General features: G+C 54.1%; 1 protein-coding gene across 3 annotated transcripts; it reads left to right on the forward strand.

Moving 5' to 3' along the window:
- The first annotated feature begins 8,118 nt into the window (after positions 1-8,118).
- JOSD1 (Josephin domain containing 1) lies at positions 8,119-23,831 on the forward strand. Of its 3 annotated transcripts, none has more exons than XM_058673496.1 (5): positions 8,119-8,295; positions 8,584-9,391; positions 21,804-21,932; positions 22,183-22,377; positions 22,794-23,831. In XM_058673496.1, exons 2-5 carry the CDS (start codon positions 9,207-9,209, stop codon positions 22,891-22,893), a joined length of 609 nt encoding a protein of 202 aa, XP_058529479.1. In that variant the 5' UTR covers positions 8,119-8,295; positions 8,584-9,206; the 3' UTR covers positions 22,894-23,831. The 3 variants fall into 3 exon arrangements, with proteins under 3 accessions (XP_058529479.1, XP_058529480.1, XP_004589554.1); XM_058673497.1 differs by lacking the exon at positions 8,119-8,295 and adding an exon at positions 8,304-8,351; XM_004589497.4 differs by lacking the exon at positions 8,119-8,295 and having other exon boundaries at positions 8,392-9,391.
- Positions 23,832-25,131: the final 1,300 nt, after the last annotated feature.

A 25,131-nucleotide genomic window follows, 5' to 3' on the forward strand; every position in this document is an offset into this window, starting at 1 on the left:
TTATACTAAACAGGCAAATGTAATGGAGTAGTTCCTGGAATTCTGTGAGCCATTCCAGCAAATAAAGTAGGGTTCCCAAGGACAGGGTCATGGGAACTCCTGCCAGGTAGAACATTCCAGAGGGCAGGATACCTGCAGAGAGGAAATTTTGTGGCCCTGACCTTCTAACCTGTGGTTTCTAACATCACCTCCAGGTGGTTAGCGTAGGCAGTTAGACACCAGGCACCCTCCTCCCCTCCAGCCCCATCCTGCAGCCTAGCTAATTAAGGCCTGGCCAAAACACAGCTTAACAGAAGCCAGAGAGAGATTGAGTGTGGTCAGCTCTTCCTTGCCCCGAAAGAAGACTTCCACTTCAAAATCCCCAAGACAGATCTGGTCCAACCACATGCAGACTAAAATAGACCTTCCCCTCCTTACCCTCATTCTTTTTAGGCATTCCTCTGTCATGCAGAAATCCTCAAATCACCATGACAGATCGGGTCACACAGAGACTAAAATAGACCTTTCCAGTCTACAGAATGGGATGAATACCCTGCCTCTCTGGACAGACAAGGAAAGACACCCCCATACACTCCGTTCCCCACCCCCCAGAACTCCCGGTGGTGAAGGCAGCCATCTTGGGTGTTTCCTGTACACACTTGCGCTTTGCTTCATAAACTTTGCTCCTCGCTGGAGTTGAACCGGCTCTGAATTTTCTCTCTTGCCAAGTTCAAGAACTGCAATGCCATTGATCTTCGCCAGAAATCTGATAATAGACCGCCTCCACACGAGATTGAAGTTGAGGCTAGCTGGCCGCAGCACACTCAAATGGGTACAGCAGAGATGTCACGTTTTGGTGATTACAAGTGCTGGGCTGTAGACAACGGGGAAAACACCTGTTGGCTATTGCTTTAATGAGTCAGAACAGTTTTCACTTTTCCAACTGGCTCTTCCAGAAAGAGTTCAAGTTCAGAAAGGGGTCCTGATGCTTGACAGCAAATCTAAAAACCACTACTTTCCCACTGTAGGACCTCGTCAAGAAAAGATAATTCTGAGTGGTACCTTCCAGAAATGAACGGGGAGATCAGAGAGAGGGGATTACCATCTCTACATACTGTTTCTGAAACTTAGATCCTGAATAGGCTTATATCCTGAATCTGCTATATACTGGGTCCACATGCATATGATTGGAAACAAATGAACAAGTCTCTTTGAGCTTCAATTTTTTTTCTCCTTAAAAATAGTTTTAGGGCTTAGCAAGCTAAGCAGTGGCCGGTAGAGCCAGCATCATTATGGCATCATTATGAGTGCTGGCTCAAGTCCTCACTGTTCTTTTGTTAATGAAGATTTATTGTTATTGGAAAGGCAGACTTACAGAGAAGAGAGACAGAAAGATCTTCCACCCACTGGACCACTCCCCAAGTGCCACATCAGCTAATTCAGAACCAGGAGCTTCTTCCAGGTCTCCTACGCAGGTGCAGGGACCCAAGGCAGCCATATGGGATCCCAATGCATGCAAGGTGAGGATTTTAGCCACTGAGTCATTCTGCCTGGCCAGGCCATTCTACTTCTTTTTAAATTATTAATTATGGGGGCTCGGCAGCGTGGCCTAGTGGCTAAGGTCCTCGCCTTGATCCCAAATGGCCACTGGTTCTAATCGGCAGCTCCACTTCCTCTCTATCTCTCCTCCTCTAAGTACATCTGACTTTGTAATAAAAATAAAATAAATCTAAAAAAAAATTAATTATGTTTATTTTTGATGATGTTTACATAGTTGATTAGGGTGATTAGGGTCAAGGACTACAGGAATGTGGGTGAGATCACCATTTCCACATTCTCTTTTTTTCCTTCCTGTGTCTAGGGGAAGTGGGGAAAGACAAGGAGAGAAGCCACACCCACCCAGCCTCCCAAATGCCTCTGAACCCTGGGATGGAGGACAGCAACCTGATACCATCCCAGGGTCACTGATGTGGGGCATGCTCTGAGGGTCCTGCTCATGAGATTTCAATAGTTCAACAGTTCTAAATTATTGCTGATCTTGCCACTGTAAGCAAGATGAAATCTCTCCAGACTCCACTAGCTGACATAGTCCACCTTAGAGTCTCCATTTGCCCAGATATTCACTGCCAACACTTGGCTGGGCTATTTGAGCCATTTGTTCTGTCCTCCATCTTTTTATGGTACCAGGTGTTCTCTGCAGACTCCCATGGACTGCCATATCCTCCATGTGCATCTGGGTATGCTGTCCACTGCTCCGGCTAAGCCACTAAGGAGGCCCAGCTCTGACACATGAATTCCACGGTCAGACGACGGAATCTGCAATTCTCCCCATGGTTGAGGTTCTGAGTCCAGCAATTTAGTTGGGGGAATCCCCCTAAAAACTTCATCTGAGAAGTCAAAGAAGTCGCCATGACCCATGGTAACCAGTGTGAATTCACCCGCCAGAAGAATATGGAAAAGCAGAGCGACTCAGTTAAGGGAAAGTACCAAGATGACAGGCTTTCTGCTGCCTCCCGCAAGCAGAGGGACTCAGAGATCATGCAGCAGAAGCAGAAAGAGATGAAAAGGAGGAACCCAAGTAGCTTGTAGTTTGGTTTTTACTATCTACATGAGCTTGGAAGTTGATGTTGCTGATAAGTCTCGCCAAAGAGCCTTTTAAATTCATGCAGTCTTTGCTGCCCCCATTTGACCATCCTTGATCTTTAGGTTCCTCCCTTTTTTTGTGAAGCATTTCCTCCCATAGCTGATTCAAGATGAAGTTGTAGAATGAGGATTGTAGTAAGAATGTGTTACTGATTGATATGCACCATGTATTGAGAACTTCTATTGACAACTTCTATTGAGAGCTTTAAGGTAAAACAAAGGGCAGAATTATCCTTGGAAACACCCACTTGACCATGACCTAAAAATTATGTGCCAGCACTTGTGATTGCTTCTGTGTAAATAAAAGGGACAGCGTTCTTGCATTGTCCATTATGATCATGAAATAAGTAGTGGTCCGTTTTTTTCTCTCTACGTCTATTATTCCACACACCCTTCTGAGCTGGACTCCGGCACTTCCCCTCAGGTAGCCTCTCTCCCTCTGGGCCACTCCTGAGGGTGACGGGGTTGTCTCTTCCCAGTGTTTTTTATTCCTGTGTGGCACACCACAGAGTATTAAAAGTAGCTTTGTAATAAAAAAAAAAAAAAAAAACAAAAACCTTCATCTACCATGATCCCAGACCTGATTCTTGTGTGTGCTTGCCAATACAGGGTCCAGCACAGTCCGTCGCCCCAATCAGCCTACTGTGCACATGCTGGTGGTTGCAATTGCTGGGTCAGTTCTGTCTCCAGCTCTGTTTTTTACAGAAAAAAATGGGTGTTGCAGCCCAGCCCAATCCTGCCCACCACCCATTCGGTCTTCACATACACTAGCTGCAGTCTAGTCAGAGCGACTCGCAATAACCCTCACCAGGCCAGCCCCCTGCCCTGGTTCCCGTGCTTGCCCGTCTGTACAGCAGACTGCTCCAGTCTGTTCCACATCCCATAGTTCACATCCCTAGTTCAACCCAACCAGTCCCACTATCCAGCCGACACACCTGCCAACAGGTGCCACTCTGTCCAGTCATGCCTGCCCCAGTCCTGGTTCTCATGCTCACCAGAGTGGTAACCCAAGATGGAGGTGCCCACTGTTTCCCTCATCGTTCCATTCCCACTCCTGGATCTTTTGCATTCTCCAGGTAATTCTGCAGTTTGACAGAATTTGCACCCCCAAAAAAGAATTTGCCCCTCATGCCAGCTAATGCTGTGGCAAAGCCCATTCAACCCACATTCACTCTGACTTATACGTGCACCAGTAGGAACAGTTAACCCAGCCTGGCTTTTGCCCATCCAGCCCACATGAGGCCAACAGGTATTGGAGTCCTGGCCGGCCTGGTCTGCACCATCCCAACTCATGCTTTCCAGTGCTAGTGGTGGTCTAGCGGGGGGGATGGAGGGAGGAGGCCTCCACAGCCTCCCTACTGGTTTCGCCCCCTCCCCCTGAAACTTCCCCACTGGGCTGGTTGGGTGCTGTGGCCCAGTCTGGCATGGCCCGCATCTCCTTGGCAATTGCCAATGGGTGCTGCAGCCTGGCCTGGCCCAGCCCAGCTCCAATTCCAGTTCACACTGGTGGAGGCTATAGCCTAGCCCAGCCCAGCTCCAATTCCAGTTCACACTGGTGGAGGCTATGGCCTAGCCCAGCCCATCCAGCCCCCAGTCCTGGCCTTCATATGAACTGGCTTGTGTTGTGACTCAACCTGGCCTGACCCACACCATTCTGGTACTTGGACTTGCCAGCAGGTGACATGAACTGGCCCAGCTTGGTTTGTCCCCAACCCGGGCCAAATGTATGCTGGTGGGTACTGTTCCCTGGCCTGGTCTGGGCTGCTCCCTATCATGGTTTTTGCGCTTACCTGCAGGAACTGTGTCCCAACAGAGGAGTTTCCCAAGCTCCTCCATCAGAACCTCTCCCAATGCCAGATCTCACACACACCAGTGGGTTCATGGGCCCACCTCCTGTCCTAGCAGGAACAGTAGCCTTTCGTGACTGGCCGTCACCCTTTCTGGCTTTTACTGTAGGGTGTTACAGCCCAGCAAAGCCTGGTCCACACCCAGACACAGCTCACACATGGCTCAACAGAGGCAGAGACCTAGCCTAGCCTGTCCTACACCTACCCTGGTTCTCATGAGCACCAGTGGGTGCTGGCGTCTAGCCCAGTTTGGTGCAACCCAGATCCAGTCCACACTCATGCCAAGGGCCACTACAGCCATGCCCAGACTAGACAGCAACCCCCACTCTGGCCTTGACACTTATCAGTGGGAACCACAATCCAGCTAGGACATACCCTTTACTCCCCAACCAGGTCTGTTCCCAGCCACAGATCTTGCATGTCTCAGTGGTTGCTCTGACCCAGCTTGGCATAGCCCCTCACCTGTCTTGGCCTTTGCCTTTGGATGCTGTAGCCTGGCCTGACCCAGCCTGCCCTCAATCCCAACTCTCTCACTGACAAGTGCTGGAACCTGGTCCTGCTCAATCTGCTCTCATCCCTGGCTCATGCAAACCAGTAGGTGTGACAGCCTAGTCCAGCATGACCTATGCTCCAGTCTGGTTTCTGCATTTGCCTGTGAGCTAAGGTTTGCTTGGCCCTGCCCAGTCCGCCCCCTTCCAAAACCAACTGACACATTAGCCAACAGCTGGAAGCCTGCCTGACTCCCAGGCCTGGACCATGTGCTCACCAGTGGGAGCTATGACCCACTAGGGGAGTTTCCCAAGTTTCGCCACTCAGGCCACTCCCAGATCTAGATCTCACACATGCCAGCGGGTGCTTGGCACGTATGAGTTGGTGGATGCTGTGCCAGCCCACCTCACACCCTGTTTAGGATGCACATGCGAGTGCTACAGGTTAGACCTGCCTAGACTATTCTCAGTCCCTGTACCTGAGTGTTTGCAGGTCCACGATCACACCTAGCTCAGCCCATCTCCACCCCAACTCTTGAGCTAACCAATGGGACTTGCATTTCCACAGAGTTTGGCCCACCACCACCACAGAATCTAGCCCCGGAGCTGGTTCTCTCACTTGCTGGTTAGTGTCATAGCCCTTCCTAATGTGACCTGCCTTCTGTTTCAACATTCAGTCAAGTGCTGGGATCTAGTCCTGCTAGACAGGTCCCCAGCCCTAGCTTTCACATGGACTGGTGTGTTGTGGTCAGCAATGTTCCATGCTAACAAGCCCAACTCCAGATTCCCATGTGGGCTGGTCATCAGTTTGATCCATACAGATCTTCTAGTCTCTCCCCTCCAAACCACCATGTCTCAGTCCCCTCGCTTACCTGCAAGTACAGTAGCCCTGTCATTGAGTGTCCTGCAGGATTCAATCCTCATCTACACATATTGTGGCCTTATTCATGGATGTCCTTAGGCAATAATTCTAGACCCCCAATGACCCAGAGCTTGCCACCAGGTGGCCAGCAGGCAAAGCCTGGCTCCGTTGTTGTTCTGGACACCCACAAGCCCAGAATTCACCCACCACTTGGCAGAGGATGGGGAACTAGGATCCCCAGCAGGAAGCCTGGCCTGGTACAAGTTTTCTCAGCCACAGCCACTTGGCTCAGAGATTCAGACACCTGCACCCCTGACCAGACTTACCTGGATTCTGCCCACCAACACTGCCCTTCTACTTTTGATCCAGTTCCCTGATTGTGTCCTGGGAAGCAGCAGAGGATGCCCCAAGGCCCTAGAACTCTACACCTGCGTGGGAGACCAGGAAGAAGCTCCTGGCTCCTGGCTTCAAACCGGCTCAGCTCTTGGGGAGTGAGCTAGTGGATGGAAGATCTCTTTTTCACCCACTCTCTAAATACACCTTTCCAATAAAATACATTTTAAAAGGAAACTTTTTGGAAAACTTAATGAGTTTATATACACGCCTATTTAAAAAACTTATTTTTATTGGAAATACAGATTTATAGAGAGAAGCAGAGACAGAAAAAAATCTTCCATCTACTGGTTCACTCCCCATGTGGCTGCAATAGCCAGAGCTAGCCGATCTGAACCAGCGTCCATGTGGGGTGCCTGCGCTTGCAGGGGAGGATTAGCTTGTTGAGCCACCATGATGGCCTCACACATGTCTATTAAAACAGTGCTTGTGCCAGGTCCTACCACCCGCACGCCTCACATTCGCCTGTGAAGCCTCCAGGATGACATGCAGGGTGCTTGCTGCCACACAGCTCGCCTCGGCAGAGACCTAGGACATCGCTGATCTGGGGAAGTTTCAGCCAGAGGAGTTGGATGCTTTCAAATTTGCATCCTTCAAGAGCCAGGTGGCGGCAGGGACCAACTGCTCTACCGAGTGCATGTGGTGACAGCAGCCATGTGCACCTGTCAATGTTCAAGAATGTCTCGGGAGAAAAGCCCTGGCCCTGCCCGACTACCAGGCCAATGAGGCCATGCATGACCAGCTCGCCAACTTATAGTTCCTGCTGCTCTGCCCACCCCATGTCCCCCATGCAAAGCCAGCCTTGAGCCAGCCACCTGCCACCCTGCAGAGAGGCAGCAGGGATGGGGGGGCACTCATCAGCTTTTTTGCACCCCTGTTCTGTTGATTTTACTCTTTCCCAATCAACAGTTCTAACCACTTTCAAAGAGAGCTTTGTATTTAAATATACATATATACACAACAAAAACAAAACAATACAAAAACTTAGCACTTGCTCCAAAGCAAGCCCTAGACAAAAAAAAAAAAAAAAAAAAATCTGATGGAGGGGTCTGACAAGGTAGCCTAGTGGTGAAAGCTCTCGCCCTGCATGTGGCAGGATCGCATATGGGCGCTGGATCCTGGCTGCTCCACTTCCTTTCCAGCTCCCTACCTGTGGCCTGGGGAAGCAGTGGAGGACGGCCCAAAGCCTTGGGACCCTGCACCCGTGTGGGAGACCCTGAGAAGGCTCCTGTCTACTGCTGGCTTTTGATGGGCTCAGCTCTGGCTGTGGCTGCCACTTGCAGGTGGAAGATTAGCATGTTACGTAGATGGAAGATCTTTCTGTCTCTCCTCCTCTCTGTAAATCTGACTTTCCAATAAAAATAAATAAATCTTTTTAAAAAATCTGGTAGAAATGTCTGCATAACCCTCATACGGACACGCCGATGCCAAAAACTGATGTTGGACGCAAAGGTCATCTTACTCTGTGATAGGAGCTCGTGGCTGCGTAATGAGGACACTGTCCAGTGTAACATCACTGTCCAGTGAAACTACTGGGCCGGGGAAGGTGCGAGTTCTTCCTTTACTGTTTCATCCATGTTCAGAACAAAACCCCACAAGGTGCAGGTGGATAACCATGCCTTCCACAGGCCCTGAGAATCGGCCTTCTTTCTCCACACACAATGTGTGCAGGCTCAGAGGAAAACCTGGCCACCAGGAGCAAGGCCCAGGGTAACGGGCACTCCCTGCGACGCGCGGGGCGGTGCGGTGGGCGCCCCGTGTCCAGGTGCCGGAGAGCTCTGAGCCCACAAACCCGGTCCTCGCAGCGGGGCGGCTGACCCGGCACAGCGCCGACGCCCCGCCCACAACACCAAGGCGCAGCCCGGGAGAAGTCCACCCCGGCCCGACCGGTCACCTCCGCGTCCCGCAACTGGGCACGCCGCGGCCACCGACCCGGCCGCCCCTCCACGCTGCCGCGACCCCCGGGGGCTGACGTCAGGGCGACGTGAGACGTGACGCGCGGCGGAGGGGCGGAGCGCGGCCGACGCGGGAGGGCGTTTCCGGAGCGCGCGCGCCGGGCGAGGGCCGCTGACGCCGGGCTCAGGTGCGCTGCCCGCGGCCCAGGCGGCGGCCGGCCGCTCCGGGTGGCTGCCCGAGGCGGTGAGGGGCGGAGGGGCCGAGGGGCGGAGGGGCCGAGGGGCGGCGGGAAGGCGTCTGGGCTCGCATTCACGTGACGGGCGGGAGGCTTGGGGCGGAGGGCGGCGAGCCCGTTGGGCCCCGGTGCCCACCCTCGGTGGGCTGGCCGGTGCCCCTGCGAGGGGCGCTTCCCTGGCGGCCCCCGAGCGCTGCGCCCCGTTTCCGCGGGCGCTGACCGCGGTGGTGTGTTCCGCAGGGTCCCGAGGCGAGAGGGCGAGTGTCTGCGCCCTGACCGAGGGAGCCCGCGGCCCGCCGCCTCGCCCACGGCATGGAGCGCTGCCCGCCCGCGCCGCCCGGCCCTCGCTAGCTGCTGGGATTCGTGCGTGTTCTCCACCGTCCAGGCCTTGGCGTCGCGGTCGGCGAGAAATGGAAGAAAAGGAGCGCCGGTGGCTCTCGGGCCTCCCTTATTGACCCCTGCTTGGCCTCTACAGAGAAGACAATTCGGCGAGACGAGAGACAGAGAGAATCGTGGTCTGGGGAAGGGGCGTGGGAGGCACGGGTGGAGGACAGGAAAGCCAGGTCTGACATTTCTGTGTGTGTGTGATTTAAACAGAAATCTGCGCTTTGCCAGCGGTGGCGAAGTCAGCTAAACCAAAAGTTACTTTTCTATCGAGAAGAGAGAAGAGGTTGATTTTTTCTTCTTTTTTTGTCGTTCCCATTTGGAGCCCAGCCTCTTCTCCTACTGACAAAGTATCTAGCATGGACACCTGTGTATAAGGTGGATCTCAGGAATTCTGGACTTACTGGAGCCGGTGGGAAGCGTTTAGGGGGGGTTGTGAGCTCTCCTCCAGACCCTAAGACACACTCACACACAAAACCATGAGCTGCGTGCCATGGACAGGAGACAAGGGCAAGTGCGTGTCGCTGGACCTGCCCCCAGCGGCGCCTGCCCACATCTACCACGAGAAGCAGCGCCGCGAGCTCTGTGCCTTGCACGCGCTCAACAACGTCTTCCAGGACGGCAGCGCCTTCACCCGGGACGCCCTGCAGGAGATTTTCCAGAGGTAGGGGACCCCCTTCTGGGCGTTGTGCCCTTCCAGGTGCCAGGCTGAGTGCTGTGACAGGCAGGAGGAGCACTTGGTACTGGGAGTGTCAGCCACGAATGGCCAGTGCCCGGGCACAGGGCTGAGCCGGCCTCCTGCCATCTACCCATCAGGCTCCTAGAATTCGGGGGGGCACTTCAAAAAGTTGGTGGTAAAGGAATGAAAAAGCTATGTTTATTTGGGTGCCGCTACATGGAAATCTAGGTCTCGTATTTGTATGTGCTCTGCGTCTCCATGGACTTTGGGAGAGCCCCCACATGTGTTCACCCTCTGTGTTCCATGTACAGTTAATTTTTGGTTTGGCAAAGTTTGGCAGTTAGCCCAAAGTAACCCAACAGGAGGAGTTGGAGCTGGGGTTGAACTTAGCTGGGGTGGCGACTGAGCCGTTGTCCCTCCTGCCGTCTGTCCAGCCCAGGGACAGGATGTGAGGTGCACACTCCAGCACCTGCCGCCCGAGGCGGAACGTGTGCACCGCACTCCGCTTTTCCTTGGAGCCGCGGCCTTGGTCCGTGTGTCCTGCCAGCAGTCATTTTGCTGCCTCCGTGTTCCGGGGCAGTAGAGTGTCACTTCACAGGGAGAGGAGGGGAGTGTTCGTGTCTGCTGTGATGGTCTCCCTGCAGGGTTTGAGAAGGAATTGGAGCGCCGTGGAAGGACTGCCCGTCTCAGGCTGAGGCAGCCTGGACACGGAGGGGCCTGGCCGAGCTTACCCCTGGAACAGGACCGGGATGGCTCAGCACAGACCACTCGGGAAGTCGGTCAGGTGGTGCCTGGTCTCGGAGGGGACCCTTTCCAGAGTCCCTTTGTCCACACAGAAATCTGCCTAGGAGGGAACCCACCTAATCCGCAAAAGCCGTAGCGTTCCTCTTGAAAGAACTACAGTGTGCTGACAGGATTCAGAGAGCAGTTCCCACCTGGTGCCGGAAGTGAGCAGCGGAGTGCCACAGCCTTGCGGGGAGGATGTGTCGTTGGCATGATGGGCATTATCTGGCAACAGGTGGAGCCAGCTCCTCAGAGGAGGACGATGTGTCCCGGGGCCTGGGGCCTGAGGTGGTGGCAAGGAGATTGTGTTCCTCCAGGGCCTTAGGGGCCACTGTGGCTGCCTCATGTCCTCAGGGGCTGCTCCCCGGGATTTACTGGTGGGAAGCTGGGGTGAAGGTGTTCCCGGATCTGACCGGGAAATCCCAACAGACCCCTCAGGCTTGTGGACACGGGGTGCCCAGCCCTTGCTGAAGGCTCTTTTGAGCTGATTCTGTCTGCATTCCCATCTTTGCAGGATGAGGAAGGAGCACAGTCTCTCATTTTCCTATGTTTGAGATGAGAAAATCATGGCCCAGGGTTCGCAGAGCTGTACAGTGGCAGGCTGGGGACCCACAGGGGGTGACTCCAAGGCCTGTCTCCCAAGTGCCCCGCTGCTTCCGGAGTGCTGCGGAGACTTGTCAGAGCAGCTGCTGGCGCCGTTGGCCCCACTAACCAGCAGCCGGGAGCCAGGCTGGACTGTGTGTGTGCACAGCCAGCCAGGAGGGTATGAGCTGGGAGGGAGTGCTGCACGTGGGCCCAGCCCCCACGGGGAGCTGGGGGCCTGTGGCCCCTGTGCCCTGGCACCTTATGCTACACTCTCAGTGCCCTGGGAGCTCAGCGTGCAAAAGGCCTTCCATGTCACCACAGAGCTGTGCAAAGGGGGTCCTGGGAGTGGAACCTGTGTGGAAAAAATCTTGTGGCCAGGCAGGAGCCGCTCAAGTGTGAGGGGAATCATGAGGGACAGGGAAAGTGGAGTGGGCGAGGCAAGCACCAGAGGCGGCTGGAATGTGGTAAGCAAACAGCGGCAGCTGCCTCTGGGGTGCCAGGCACTGCTAGGCACAGGGGAGAGAGCAAGCTGAGCAGGACAGGGCCCTCTGAGAAGTCTGCAGCCAGGCTGTGCACACCTAACCTAGCCCTGAGGACGTGTGCGAGTAAGGTGAGAGCCTTGGGGTTAGGCAGTGAGAAAGTAAAAAGCCTGTCTGTGTAGATTGGATCAGAAGGAGGCAGTGCTGCTGAGTTCAGCTAGAGGCGTGCCCAGATCTCAGGTTGTACTGTTGTGTGGACGGAGTTAGCGCCTGGCTGCCGTGGGAGGGATAACGTTGATCAATGCTGTCCGTTGGGAGGAAGTTGGTCTTAGCAGTTGCATTGTAGCCAGCTAAAAGGAGAAATATGAAAGCAGGGTGGAGTTCATGGAGTTGTAGATACGAGATGACTCATGTTTGAAACAGAAATGAGCAGGAGAGAAAAAACAGCAGTGAGGGACAGCTACGAGAGAGTCTTCTTTGTCGTGGAATTCTTTAAAAGATTTAATATTATCTGAAAGGCAGAGTTAGAGAGAGAGAGATCTTCCATCTGTTCGTTTGCTCCCCAAATGGCCACAACAGCTGGAGCTAGGCCAGTTAGAAGCGCGGAGCCTCTTCTGGGTCTCCATGTGAGAGCAGGGGCAAGGAGTTGGGTGGTCCTCTGCTGCCTCCCAGGCACATTGGCAGGAGCTGGATCAGAAGTGGAGCAGTTGGAACTCAAACCAGCACCTGGGTGAGATGCTGCCTCCACAGGCAGAGGTTTAACTTGATATACCATGGTGCTGGCCCCAAGATTTTTTGTTTGTTTGTTTGTTTGTTTTTCCTCATTATATATATATTTATTTATTTGAAAGGCAGCTTTTGAAGCCAGAAACCCAGAACTTCATCTGGGTTTCTCAAGTGAGGCCCAGGCACTTGGTCCATCTTTTGCTTTTCTGGGAGCACTAGCAGGGAGCTGGATCCAAACTGGAGCAGCCGGATCTCCAGTCAGTGCCCATGTGGGATGCTGGCATCATGGACAGTGCCCTAATGTACTGCACACAGTGCCAGCTTGAGTCCAGATTTAAACTTAGTGGCTACATCTGCAGAAGCAGCAAAAAAAGAAACGGGTTTGTGAAGCATCCATCTTCAGAGCCTGTGAGATTGGAGAAAAGATGAGACACACTGGACAGATGTCATCCTTGTGTGTGTGTGGCTGAAGATAATTGACCTCATGCATTGTGTCATCTTCATGTGTGAGGGTCACAGAGGTGGTGTGGTAGCACAGTGCGGTAAGCCGCCACTTGTGGCACCGGCATCCCATTTTGAGCCCTGGCTACTCTGCTTCTGATCCCGCCTCTAGCTGATGTGCCTGAGAAGGCAGCCGCTGATGCCCACATGCCTGGGCCTGTGCCACCCGGCTGAGAACCAGGATGGTGTTACTGGCTTCCACCTGGCATAGCCCTGGCTATTGCGACCGTTTGGGATTGAACTGTCTGTCACTGTGCCTGTTGAATAAATAAGTAAGTCTGAATAAGAGAGAGAAGGATCCTAGAAGTAAAATGGCACAGCAGCAGCTCTGCTAGCTTGTTCTGAAAATACTCAGACTCCAGCAGTGTTCACTGGACTCATTCTGATCTCCTGATCTTGCAAGCAGCATGCGTCTGTCTGTCAAATGAAGCAGGTATTAGAACTCTAACCAGGGGCCAGCACTGTGGAACATGGGTTAAGCTACTGCCTGCAGTGCTGGCATCTCACAAGAGCACTGGTTCAAGTCCTGACTGCTCCACTTCCCACCCAGCTCGCTGCTAGTGCATCTAGGAGAGCAGTGGAAGATGGCCCAAGTCCTTGGGACCCTGCCATCCATGAGGGAAACCTGGATGGAGACCTGGGCTCCTGGCTTCTGCCTCATGCAGCTCTGGCCTTTGCAGTCATTGGAGGAGTGAACCAGCAGATTAAATCTTTCTCCTGTCAGAAACTCTGAACTAAATAAACAAGTCTTACAATCTATCTACGTGAAAACCTGTGTGATAAAAGGGAAAAATTCACAAAGTGGAGAGGAACAGAATGCTTAAGGATGTTGGGGAGCCCCTTGTAAGGGGATTGGGGAGACGCAGGGTGACATTTCTAAAGGTGAGAACAGGTGTTGTTGATATTGGCCCCTGATGGTTTGACTGTCTTCTCCAAGGGCCAAACACAATCATAGCCACAGTGATGGCTGATGTGCACGGGCACCAGTGTGTGTCTGGCCTAGGATCTGTGCTTTGTTCAGAAATGCATCATACAGGCCCGAGCCCGATTTTCTTTTCTTTTTTTTTTTTTTTTAAAGATTTTATTCATTTTTATTACAGCCAGATATACACAGAGGAGGAGAGACAGAGAGGAAGATCTTCCGTCCGATGTTTCACTCCCCAAGTGAGCCGCAACGGGCCGATGCGCGCCGATCCGAAGCCGGGAACCTGGAACCTCTTCCGGGTCTCCCACGCGGGTGCAGGGTCCCAATGCATTGGGCCGTCCTCAACTGCTTTCCCAGGCCACAACCAGGGAGCTGGATGGGAAGTAGAGCTGCCGGGACTAGAACCGGCGCCCATATGGGATCCCGGGGCTTTCAAGGCGAGGACTTTAGCCGCTAGGCCACGCCGCCGGGCCCGAGCCCGATTTTCTAATTCACGTCTTTTTAGACCTGATTCAAGAGAAGGATCATCTTGATGAAATGCCTCCTCCCCTCTTCTCATTAAAATACTTTTGTGAGAAAGGAGTGGGATTTACCTGAGGGTGTAGACGTTAGTGGATTCTAAACTAGGGCCCATCTTTATTTGAAAGATGGACAGAGGGAGACATGGAGAGATCTTCCATCTGTTGGCTCACTCCCCGAGTGCCTGCAACAGGCTACGCTAGGCCAAGCCAGGAGCCAGGGGCCGGGGGCCAGGGGACCAGGGGCCAGGAGCCCCATCTGGGTCTCCCGTGGAGGTGGCCAGGTGGCCAGGACTCGCGGCCATCATCTGTGCATTAGCAGGAGGCCAGATCAGAAGTAAAGCAGCTGGGACTCAAACCAGGCAGACTGTATTCTTAAAAAAAAGGTTGTTTTGTTGTTGTTGTTGTTGTTTTAAAGATTTACTTTATTTGAAAGGCAGCTTTACAGAGGGAAGGAGATAGAGAAAGATCTTCCATCTGCTCGGTCACTGCCCAAGTCATTGCAGTGGCCGGAGCTGAACTGATCGGAAGCCAGGAGAGATGGGAGTGTCTTCCAGGCCTCCCACATGGGCGCAAGGTCCCAAGGCTTTGGGTCATCTCTAGTGCATTCCTAGGCCACAAGCAGGGAGCTGGATGGGAAGTGGAGCAGCCGGGACAGAAACCAGCATCCTTATGGGATCCCAGTGGATGCAAAGTGAGGTATTTAGCCACTAGGCTATCACGCCGGGCCCCTTAAGTTTGCTTTTTTTTTTTTTTAAATGTATTTCATTGGATTCGAAAGGCAGACAGAATGAGATAGAGAAGAGAAAAAGGTAATCTTGCACCCTTTACTTCATTCCTCAGGTTCCTGCAACAGAACCCAGGCCAGGCCCGACCCACTCCCTCGGAATTTCCCACATGGCTGGCAGGAAGCTAGAACTGGAAGTAGAAGTAGGACCGGAAGCCAAGCAGTTCGTTGGGAGGTGCAGGCAACCCACGCAGCAGCTTAGCTGCTGCCCTAGACATCTGCCCCAGGCCCACCTGTGGATTACCTGCCCCAGACATCTGCCCCAGGCCCACCTGCGGGTCACCTCCACCTCCCCAGGCAGGACCCTGGCTGTGGGGAGAAAAGTCAGAGACTGTCTTCACAGCCCAGGATTTCCATGGAAATCACAAGAACGTCCAAACAAGAGTTTGCAAAGACTTTGTTTGCAGAGTCTGGGACCCATGGAATTCCCTGGAAAAGACCGCCACTGGTGTACGGTTTAGTGCCGTCCTGGGTGCCGAGGGCGTGTCCCAGCTGCACCTCTTACTGACCAGGCGGGCCTGGACCAGTCTCCATGACCTTTCTGCTCCACTTCCCTGTGTGCAGTCTCAGGGAATAAAACCTGCCTAAAGGCAGCCGACACAATTGGCGCCTGCTCGTTAAAGGACAAGCGCTAGTACGGGCATGGCAAGGGCACCGGATGGACCCCGCTTATTCAAGTGACCGCTGCCCCAGAGCGAGAAGAAGGAAGCTCATTTCACCAGAGCTGGTTTGGCCAGCGCCTGCTTGCAGAGTTGCCCATGACTGCCCAGGAGGGATGCAGAGGGCAAGGGCCTTGCCCTTTGGTTCCAGCAACGCACTGTTGGCTTGGGCCGGGTATCAAACAGCTGAGTTCCTCAGGGCTCTTACAGTGAGGTGTCAGGCATGGCGGGGAAGGCGTGGTGCTCAGCGTGGATGGCCGCTCGGCCGCGAGCCCAGGCGTGTGCGTCGTCCAGCTGGGCTTCCGCCTCTCTTTTCTTTTTTTTTTTTAAAGATTTATTCATTTTATTACAGACAGATATATACAGAGGAGAGAGAGCGGAAGATCTTCCGTCCGATGATTCACTCCCCAAGTGAGCCGCAACGGGCCGATGCGCGCCGATCCGAAGCCGGGAACCTGGAACCTCTTCCGGGTCTCCCACGTGGGTGCAGGGTCCCAATGCATTGGGCCGTCCTCAACTGCTTTCCCAGGCCACAACCAGGGAGCTGGATGGGAAGTGGAGCTGCCGGGATTAGAACCGGCGCCCATATGGGATCCCGGGGCTTTCAAGGCGAGGACTTTAGCCGCTAGGCCACGCCGCTGGGCCCCCGCCTCTCTTTTCAGATGCAAGAAAGTTTCCATGCACAACTGGAGGAAACTAAGGTTTGGTTTGGAAGCAGAAGTTTAAGCTCTATGCATTGATCTTATTGTTTTGTTTTTTTTTTTTAGATGGATTTATTTGTTTGAGAGAGACAGGGAGAATCTTTCATTTGCTGGTTCGCTCCCCAGATGGCCGCAGGGCTGGGCCAGGAGCTTCTGGGTCTCCCACGTGGATGCAGGCGCCTAAGCACTTGCTGGTGTTATAGCCCCTCAGAGGGGGCTGCAAGTGAAAGTGGAACAGCTAAGATCAGTGCTGGCATCGCAAGTGGTGACTTTACCCACTGGCCCACAACACTGCAGGCAGTGTAGTCATGGTTCCCTCAACAGCAGGATGAGAAGGGCATTTGGGGAGGGCGGGAATTGGCTTCACCACCAGCTCTTCCATGATGCCGTGGAATGACACTGTGGGTTGCGGCAGGGACATCTGGGCCACACTGGTGCGGAGAAGTCTGGAAGATCAGGAACCTGTATCAGAAGCCCAGGTGTGAGGTGGAGGGCTTGCAGTCAGGATGGAGGCCGAGGGAGAAAGCAGGAAGGGGTGTGACTGACTGGCAGGTGAGGGAGCGGGAAGGGGGTCTCCGGTCCTACGTCGTACGCCCCCAGGAGGAGGTTTCTGAGGTCCCGTGTGTCCGGGAGCCGCAGTGCCTCTAGCCCTGCTTTCCTATTGGATTCTTACCAGAAGTCTGTGTTCTCATCACTTCCTGCAGTCCGTGTGTGCCCTCTGCACTCTGTGAACCAGCTCTGAGCGGTTCCCAGCAGGGAGTGATGGCTGTGAGACCCGGCTTCATCCTTATTGGAGTGGAGTGAAGACATCACTTGGCATGAGGGTGCCCTGGAGGCCAGGCCTGCCCTTGGAGCTTTCTCAGTGATCTGAGGGCCCGACAGAGTGGCAGGGGCTTAGCTGGCCTGTTCCGGCAGCAGCCCTGCCTCCGGGTCCTGGTACAGAACCCAGACTGGACTCCTGCTTCCGTCGCTGTATGAGCTGTACAGTATAAGCTTGCTCTTCACAAGGTTGATTTTATTGGGCCTGATGTGATGGGTCAGTTGGCTAGTCCTCTCTATGCAGGTGTGGAAGTGCCATCTGGGCACTGGTTTGTGTCCCAGCTGCTCTACTTCTCGTCCAGTTCCCTGCTTATATGGCCTGAAAAAGCAGTGGAGGATGGTCCAAAGCTTCGGGACCTTACAATTGTGTGGGAGACCCAGAAGGAGCTCCTGACTCCTGCCTTCAGATTGGCTTAGCTCTGGCCATTATGGCCGCTTGGGGAATAAACCAGTGGATGGAAGATCTTCTTGTCTCTCCTTCTCCCTACAGATCATCCTTTCCAATAAATATAAAATAAATCTTAAAAAAAAGAAGGAAAATAATTTTACTTATTTGAAAAGTAGTGATAGGGTGGGAGGGCGAGACAGAGAAAGAAATTCTTCCATTCTCTGCTTCACTCCCCATGTGGCCAGGGCTGAGCTGGGCTGAAGCCAAGAGCCTGAAATTCCACCATGGTCTCCCTCTGGAGTGGCAGGGGCCCCAGAAGCTGGGCTATCTTCTGCTACCTCCCCAGGCACATTTGCAGGGAGCTGGATCAGAAATGGGATGACTGGCACTCCAGTGTGGGATGCCAGTGTCGTGGCTGTCATAGCACGTGTTGCTTCTAGTAGTTCATAGGCCAGTTGGTGAAAATCAGCAAACCTCAGTTCTTCTTGCCTGTAAAAATGGGACTGATACCCCAGGAGCTTACTGTGGGGAGGGGGTGAGAAACGGAGGGAAGCACCTGTGTACAGCCTGGCAAGCAGGTGTTCAGGGAGCACTCGCTGCTGTCACAGTTCAACAGGGTTGGGATGCAGAGGGCCTGTTTGGATACTCCATGTCTTCCCTAATGTGTATGGGGAAAGGGAGCATGTGAGAAATGAGCACGAGGACTTGAGGCATGCCTTCCTCATGTCCTGTCCTCGCCTAGCTCTCGGGGCCCTGCTGGACGTGCTGGAGGAGACAGCGACACGGGCTGTCCTCGAGGCAGGCTGACACAGAGGATGTGACGAGGAGCAGCTTGGGCGCGGGGGCAGTGCAGATGGAGGTGACAGCAGTGAGCTGAGGCCCAGATGAAAGCAGGGGGACCCCAGCCACAGGCGGGGCTCCAAAGCCAGTCAGTCGTAGTCGGCTGACGTAAAGGTGGATCATTTTGTGTGGCCTGGGAATAGTGTTAACAGATACCTAGATGGCCTTGGCAAAGAAAAGGTTCCTTCCCTCTGCTAGGGAAAGAACATTCCAGACAAACAGGGAACAACCAGTGCAGCCTGAGGAACAGCTTCGGCTGATGTGGCGGGAGGTCTGAGGAGAGGGGGGCCTGGAGACTGCTGAGAGTTTGGCGCCGTGGCTGGAGCTGCAGGGTGGTGGGGAGGCCTGACTGAATACCGGCAGGGTTGCTGTGTGTGGAGGAGTTTTCACGTGGCCCTCCTCAACCTCCAGTCTGCGCCTGGCCTGAGGAGCTTGCCCCATTTCCCTTCCTGCCCTTCACATGAGCAGCTCTGGGTGCTGACTTCCTGCAGGGCAGCCTTCCTCGGCTCCCGGCCTGGTGCAGTCCTGATGCACCTGGGAAGGCCAGTCTTGCCCAGCAGGTGCATCAGCGCCTGGGGGCCAGAGATTCCATGCTGGCAGGGAAGCTGCATCTGTACTGCAGGCAGGCAGGCCTTCTTACATTATTCCCACAACAGAACGCAGTCACTGTTTATATGGTGGCGACATTGTACCCGATGCCTGCAAACACGTGTTGCCGTTTTCTCTGAGAGGCCTGAGAGCATCCCGGGGTCCTGGGGCCAGTCCCCTGGGGATGCCTCAGCATTGGTCTTGAAGTGGGCTGTCCACAGAGGGCTGGGAAAACCAGGACTGCAGCTGGGCTTTGGCTGGAACAGAAGGTTTGCTTTTTTTTTTTTTCTGTTTCTAATTTTTTTTATTGGAAAGGCAGAGTCACAGAGAGAAGGAAATATAGAAAGATCTTCCATCTGCTGTTTCACTCCCCAAGTGGCTGCAACGGCTGGAACTAAGCCTATCTGAAGCCTGGAACCAGGAGCTTCTCTGGGTCTCCCACACAAGTGTAAGGTCCCAAGGTTTTGGATCATTCTCCACCTTTCCAGGTCATACAGGCAGGGAGCTGGATGGGAAGTAGAGCGGCCAGGACATGAACTGGAGCCCATATTGGATATTGGCGCTATAAAGGTGTGGATAGCCCAGTTGAGCTATCATGCTAACTCCAGAAGTTTTCTTTCTTTTTTTTTTTTAAAGATTTATTTATTTTTTTTCTCTTTATTTTTTTTTAAGATTTATTTATTTTTATTACAAAGTCAGATATACAGAGAGGAGGAGAGACAGAGAGGAAGATCTTCCATCCGATGGTTCACTCCCCAAGTGACTGCAACGGCTGGTGCTGCACCGATCTGAAGCCGGGAACCAGGAACCTCTTCCTCCAGGTCTCCCACATGGGTGCAGGGTCCCAAGGCTTTGGGCCGTCCTTGACTGCTTTCCCAGGCCACAAGCAGGGAGCCGGATGGGAAGTGGAGCTGCCGGGATTAGAACCGGCGCCCATATGTGATCCTGGCGTGTTCAAGGCGAGGACTTTAGCCGCTAGGCCACGCCGCCGGGCCCTATTTATTTTTTTTATTGCAAAGGCAGATATATAGAGAGGAGGAGAGACAGAAAAGGAAAGACCTTCTGTCTGATGGTTCACTCCCTAAGTGGCCATAACAGCTGGAGCTGAGCCAATCCAAAGATAGGAGGCTCTTCCAGGTCTCCAACGAGGGTGCAGGATCCTAAGGTCTTGGGCTGTCCTCAGGTGCATTCCCAGGCCACAAGCAGGGAGCTGGATGGGAAGCGCGGCCCATTTGGGATCCCGGCGTGTTCAAGGTGAGGACTTAAATCGCTACAGTATCATGCTGGGCCCTTTTTATTTTAAGATTTTGTTTTTGAATATTCACCCATTTTTATTTTTTATTTATTTATTTAAAGATTTATTTATTTTTATTACAAAATCAGATATACAGAGAGGAGAGACAGAGAGGAAGATCTTCTGTCCAATGGTTCACTCCCCAACTGAGCGCAATGGCCGGTGCTGCGCTGATCCGAAACCAGGAACCTGGAACCTCTTCCGGGTTTCCCACACGGGTGCAGGGTCCCAAAGCTTTGGGCCATCCTCGACTGCTTTCCCAGGCCACAAGCAGGGAGCTGGATGGGAAGTGGAGCAGCTGGGATTAGAACTGGCATCCATATGGGATCCCGGTGTGTTCAAGGTGAGGACTTTAGCCACTAGGCTACGCCGCCGGGCCCTATTTATTTTTTTTATTGCAAAGTCAGAGACACAGAGAGAAGGAAAGACAGAGGAAGATCTTCAGTCCAATCACCTACTCCCCAAGCGACCGCAATGGCCGGACCTGAGCCGATCTAAAGCTAGGAGCCAGGAACTTCTTCCAGGTCTCCCACGTGGGTGCAGGATCCCAAGGCCTTGGGCTGTCCTCGACTGCTTTCCAAGGTCACAAGTAGAGAGCTGGATGGGAAGTGGGCTGCTGGGATATGAACCTGTGTCCATATGGGATCCCAGTGCATGTGTGGACCTCAGCCACCAGACTACCAGACTGGGCCCCCAGAAATTTTCTATAGTTGATTCTTTGTGTGCATATTTAAATTTTGTTCAAGTACACCCCCCAACACACACTTGGAGTGCCTTTAAGATGATCTTACACTCCAGTTTACATATGACCTCTGATTATGGTTGGACCCCGTTTAACTTTATACAGTATTTATTGGTTAATGATTGCCAAGTATGGTGCCCTTACATAATGACTAAAGAAGTGACCAGTTGTGCCTTAGTAAGTAACTCCACCGCCACCTGCCATATTGGCATTCCATAGGCGCTCTGGTCATGTCCTGACTTTCCATCTCCCATCCACCTCCCTGCTGACGGTCTGGGGAAAGCAGCAGTGGATGGCCAAGATGCTTGGTCTCCTGCATCCACATGGGAGATCCAGATAAAGTCCTGATTCCCAGCTTCAGCCTCACTGGGTCTGGCTGTTGCAGGCAGGGCCACTTCACCTGGGAGTGAGCCAGCAGGTGAGTCTCTTCTCTCACTGTCTCTTTTTCCCTCTGACTTTCAAATAAAGAATTGCACTTTAAAAAATAACATTCCAAATGTAAAAAACAGAAGTAACAGTAGTTACTGTCTAAGCAAGTGAGAATAGCAAATAGTGAGTGTTCATGAAAACCTGTGTCAGGCCAGCAGCGGTGACACTGTTTCCACTGGCAGGCCCACGCATCCCACCACCACGGAGCTGCTAGTTTGTGTAGACAGGTGGCTCTCCAGGGCAGGAGCCCAGACTACACACTGAGCAGAAACTGGGGAGACTGTGCCTGGCGCTTCGCTCCAGTAGCTGGGAAGCTGCTTGCTATGCACAGCTCAGGAGGCAGCAAGCGATGTCGCGGGGACCTGAGGCCCTGAGGCCCTGGCAGCCCCGTGTGGGAGAGCCAGGGTCTGGCTTTGGCCTGGCTCATCGGCTGTTGTGGGCACTGCGGGGAGTGAACCACTGCATCGAAGAGCTTTCTCTTTCAAGTAAACTAAATGTTTTTCAGCAAACTGGCGAGGTTGCCCTGGAATGGGCTCTTGTGGCTTGTCTGGCTTGGGTGTTGCGTGCCCCACCAGGGGAGTGAAGGCTCCCGGGCAGACCCATGTCTTAGCTTGCCTCTTCCCACACCTATAGGTTGTCTCCGAACACCATGGTGACACCCCACAAGAAGAGCATGCTGGGAAATGGGAACTATGATGTGAATGTCATCATGGCAGCACTTCAGACCAAAGGCTATGAGGCCGTGTGGTGGGACAAGCGCAGGTAACGTGTGCCTGGCTCAGCCTGGGTCAGGGCTGCGGCGGGCAGCGCCAGTCCTTCTGGAGGCCTCTGGCCTGGGTGGGGAGACAGCTGGCCGTGTCCAGCCCTCCACAGGGGGGTCCCTGACCTGGGTGGGGAGATGGCCACGTCCAGCCTTCCATGGGGGTACCATGGCCTAGGTGGAGAGACGGCTGGCCGTGTCCAGTCCTCCACATGGGGACCCTGGCCCAGGCCTGATGTTTCTTTTCCATAGGGATGTTGGTGTCATCGCCCTCACCAATGTTATGGGCTTCATCATGAATCTGCCCTCCAGCCTGTGCTGGGGTCCACTGAAACTGCCCCTCAAAAGGCAGCACTGGATCTGTGTGCGGGAGGTGGGCGGGGCCTACTACAACCTCGACTCAAAACTCAAGGCACCCGAGTGGATTGGAGGCGAGAGCGAGCTCAGGTAATCCCCTGCCTGTTGGGACTGTGGTGCTGGGTGAGGGGAGCGTGGGCTGGCTTCTGGATGAAGGAAGTTAAAGGTATTTCGCTCCAGTCCCCTACACAGGGTCTTGGGCCAGGAAGACCTTTCCCCTCCCATGGGCTGCCTGGACGGTGGTCCTCCAGGGATGCTGGCTCTGGGATCCGTTGTTATCACTGCCGTTGTTATCACTGTGGCTTTAGGAGCCACAGTTACCAGATGGGGCGTGGGGAGCAGGGCAGGTTTCAGGCGGGACTTGGGGGGTAGCCAGGCGATGGCGACTGGGGTGCCCCAGGTCTGCCAGAGGCACAGGGTGGATGCTAGAGGACCAGGGTCCCAAAACTGGAATTTGCAGTCCCCTAGCATGTCACTCTCCCACTTGTCTGCTCCTCTTCCCCCAGGAAGTTTCTGAGGCACCACCTGCGAGGGAAGAACTGTGAACTTTTGCTGGTGGTCCCAGAAGAGGTGGAGGCCCGTCAGAGCTGGAGGGCTGATGCGTAACATCCCACTGCGCCTTGCCCTCGCCTCTACCCTCCAGTCCTCTGTGATGTGCTGCGGCCTCCGTTTACCATGGGGCCGCCCTTGCCACTTTCCAAACATCTCACCAGGGTGTCTTCCCTCAGATTTGGCAGTGCAATAAGAGCAGCATGTGGAGGTTCCCGGAAACGCCTGGCGTTGTCCGCCCCGGAAGGGCAGGTGGGCCCAAGCATGCTGATGGACGGACGGGACGAAGGCCCTGCTGTTGACGTCGCCTCCTCCTTCCCTTTGCCGCAGCACCAGCGGCTCTGAGATGCAGGATTACACAGCTGTGGAACTGGCTCCAAGGAGCCAGAGCGTTAGGGTCTCTCAGGAAACCATCTCCAAAACCCCACCGGCGGCCCACATGCCGCTGCCCACCTTACCACCACCCTGTGCCCCTGCCCTGAGGGGATTTGGAGCTTTAGAAGAAGTTCACCAAGATTCCAAGCCAGCGGATAAGCCGTGCAGTGTTACAGGTGAGAACCCTGAGAGGATGTGGCAGGAGCCAGCTGGGAGAGGCGGGATCTGGCTGCACTGCTGTTTGGTCCCTGCCATTTCACCACACTGAGTTAAGAGGCTCTGGGACAAAAGCAGCTTTCCCAGTCAGCCCACTCTGGCAAAATTCAGAAAAAAGAAGTCTGCTCCGGCATCAGGTCCCACTGGTTTGGGAGGGAGTTGAGTGGAAACCAGAGCCTCTGAGGCTGGGCTGCTGTCACGAGAGGCTTTGGCCTCGGGATGGGTGGTCACGTGTGTCACAACAGTCCCACATCCTGACAGTTACTAACCATTCCTCTGTAACTTTGGGAAGTCAAGAGAGGGAATCCGTGCACCCAACATTGCCGCCCATGTGGTTACCGTGGCCTCAAGGCACTTCGCCGTCTCAGCAGGCCTGAGAGCTGTCCCACCTGCCGGCCAGCCTGCCTGCCAGCCTGCCTGCCTGCACGGGCTCGCGTGCCCATCACAAGCAAGCTCAGCGGGCCGAGGCTATGGCTTCCCCAGGACCCGAGTGCATGTCCACACCAGCACTTTGTCTGCACATGCGCCTCCTGGCTGTGTCCGATGCTGAGTGCCAGAAGCTGCCAAGCAGCAGTCGCATCGCTGGCTGCAGTCCCATCTGCTGACCTGCTTGGCACCCCAGGGCACCCCTCCCCCTGTACCATGACATTCCAGCCACCACCAGCCAGAATGAAAGCCTACCCTGCTGCTTATCACAAGCCAGACTGTGGGGCCCTGGGCACCATGGAAAGCCATTTCTCGGAAGGGGGACACAACTCCTCCACACATCTGCCCAGGCCGCGCACACCCACCTGGGCTGCGCACACCTGCCTGGCCTGGAGCCCCTCACATGCCGAGCCCAGTGGGAAATGCAGATACTTCGACAGTTCAGGGCCGGTTTTCCCTGTTCACTTCCTATCCTGGTGCTTAGGAATGGGGACCCAGGCTGAGGCCCCAGGGCAGCAGGCCCACTTCCGGGGAGGGAGGGAGGCCTGACCCGATGCCCAGTGGGGGGCAGCTCGAGGCTTCTTGTTTTTCTTGCTTTTGTTCCCTATTTTTTTGTTGTTGTTGGCCTTGTGCTGGGTTTGTTTACAGAAGATGTATTTTGTTTAACCAAATATTAAACATGGAAAACTACATAAACTTTGCTTAAATTCTATAATCATGTAAAGAGAAAAAATGAGCTTGATGCCACTCAAAAAATTCATTACCACCTTTCATGTCACCTTTGAGACACACTGCTACCATGCTTGAGGACACGTCCCAGTGAGTGCTCGCAGTTCATTTACCTTAACTTACCAATCGTGCGGCCTGCCAGTCGGAAGAACCCACCCACACACAGGCACACACACCACAGCGGCTGAGGGTCAAGTGTTCCCCTTGCCAGAACTTGCACAGCCTCAGCCCTGCCACGTCTGTGACAGGATGGCCTGGATGTGATCCCAGGTAGAGCACTTAACCACTGTGTAGTTGTGTAGTGTCGAGCTGAGCAACCCTGCAGAGGCTTGGGAGTGACCACAGGGGTCAGTAAGCACGCTGGAATTGAGTAAGTCTTGGCTGGAATTGACCATGACAGGCTGGCTTTGGGGTCAGTGCCTGCTGCTCCAACATTCCACATGGGGGGATGGTTTGCAGGCTGCTCTGCCTCTGATCCAGCTCCTGTGAACCCGCCTGGGTGTGGCAGAAGGTGCCTCATCCATCAGCCCTGCTGCCCACCCTGGAAGA

Source organism: Ochotona princeps, chromosome 15 (assembly GCF_030435755.1).
Source record: "Ochotona princeps isolate mOchPri1 chromosome 15, mOchPri1.hap1, whole genome shotgun sequence".
Taxonomy (NCBI): Eukaryota; Metazoa; Chordata; class Mammalia; order Lagomorpha; family Ochotonidae; genus Ochotona; species Ochotona princeps.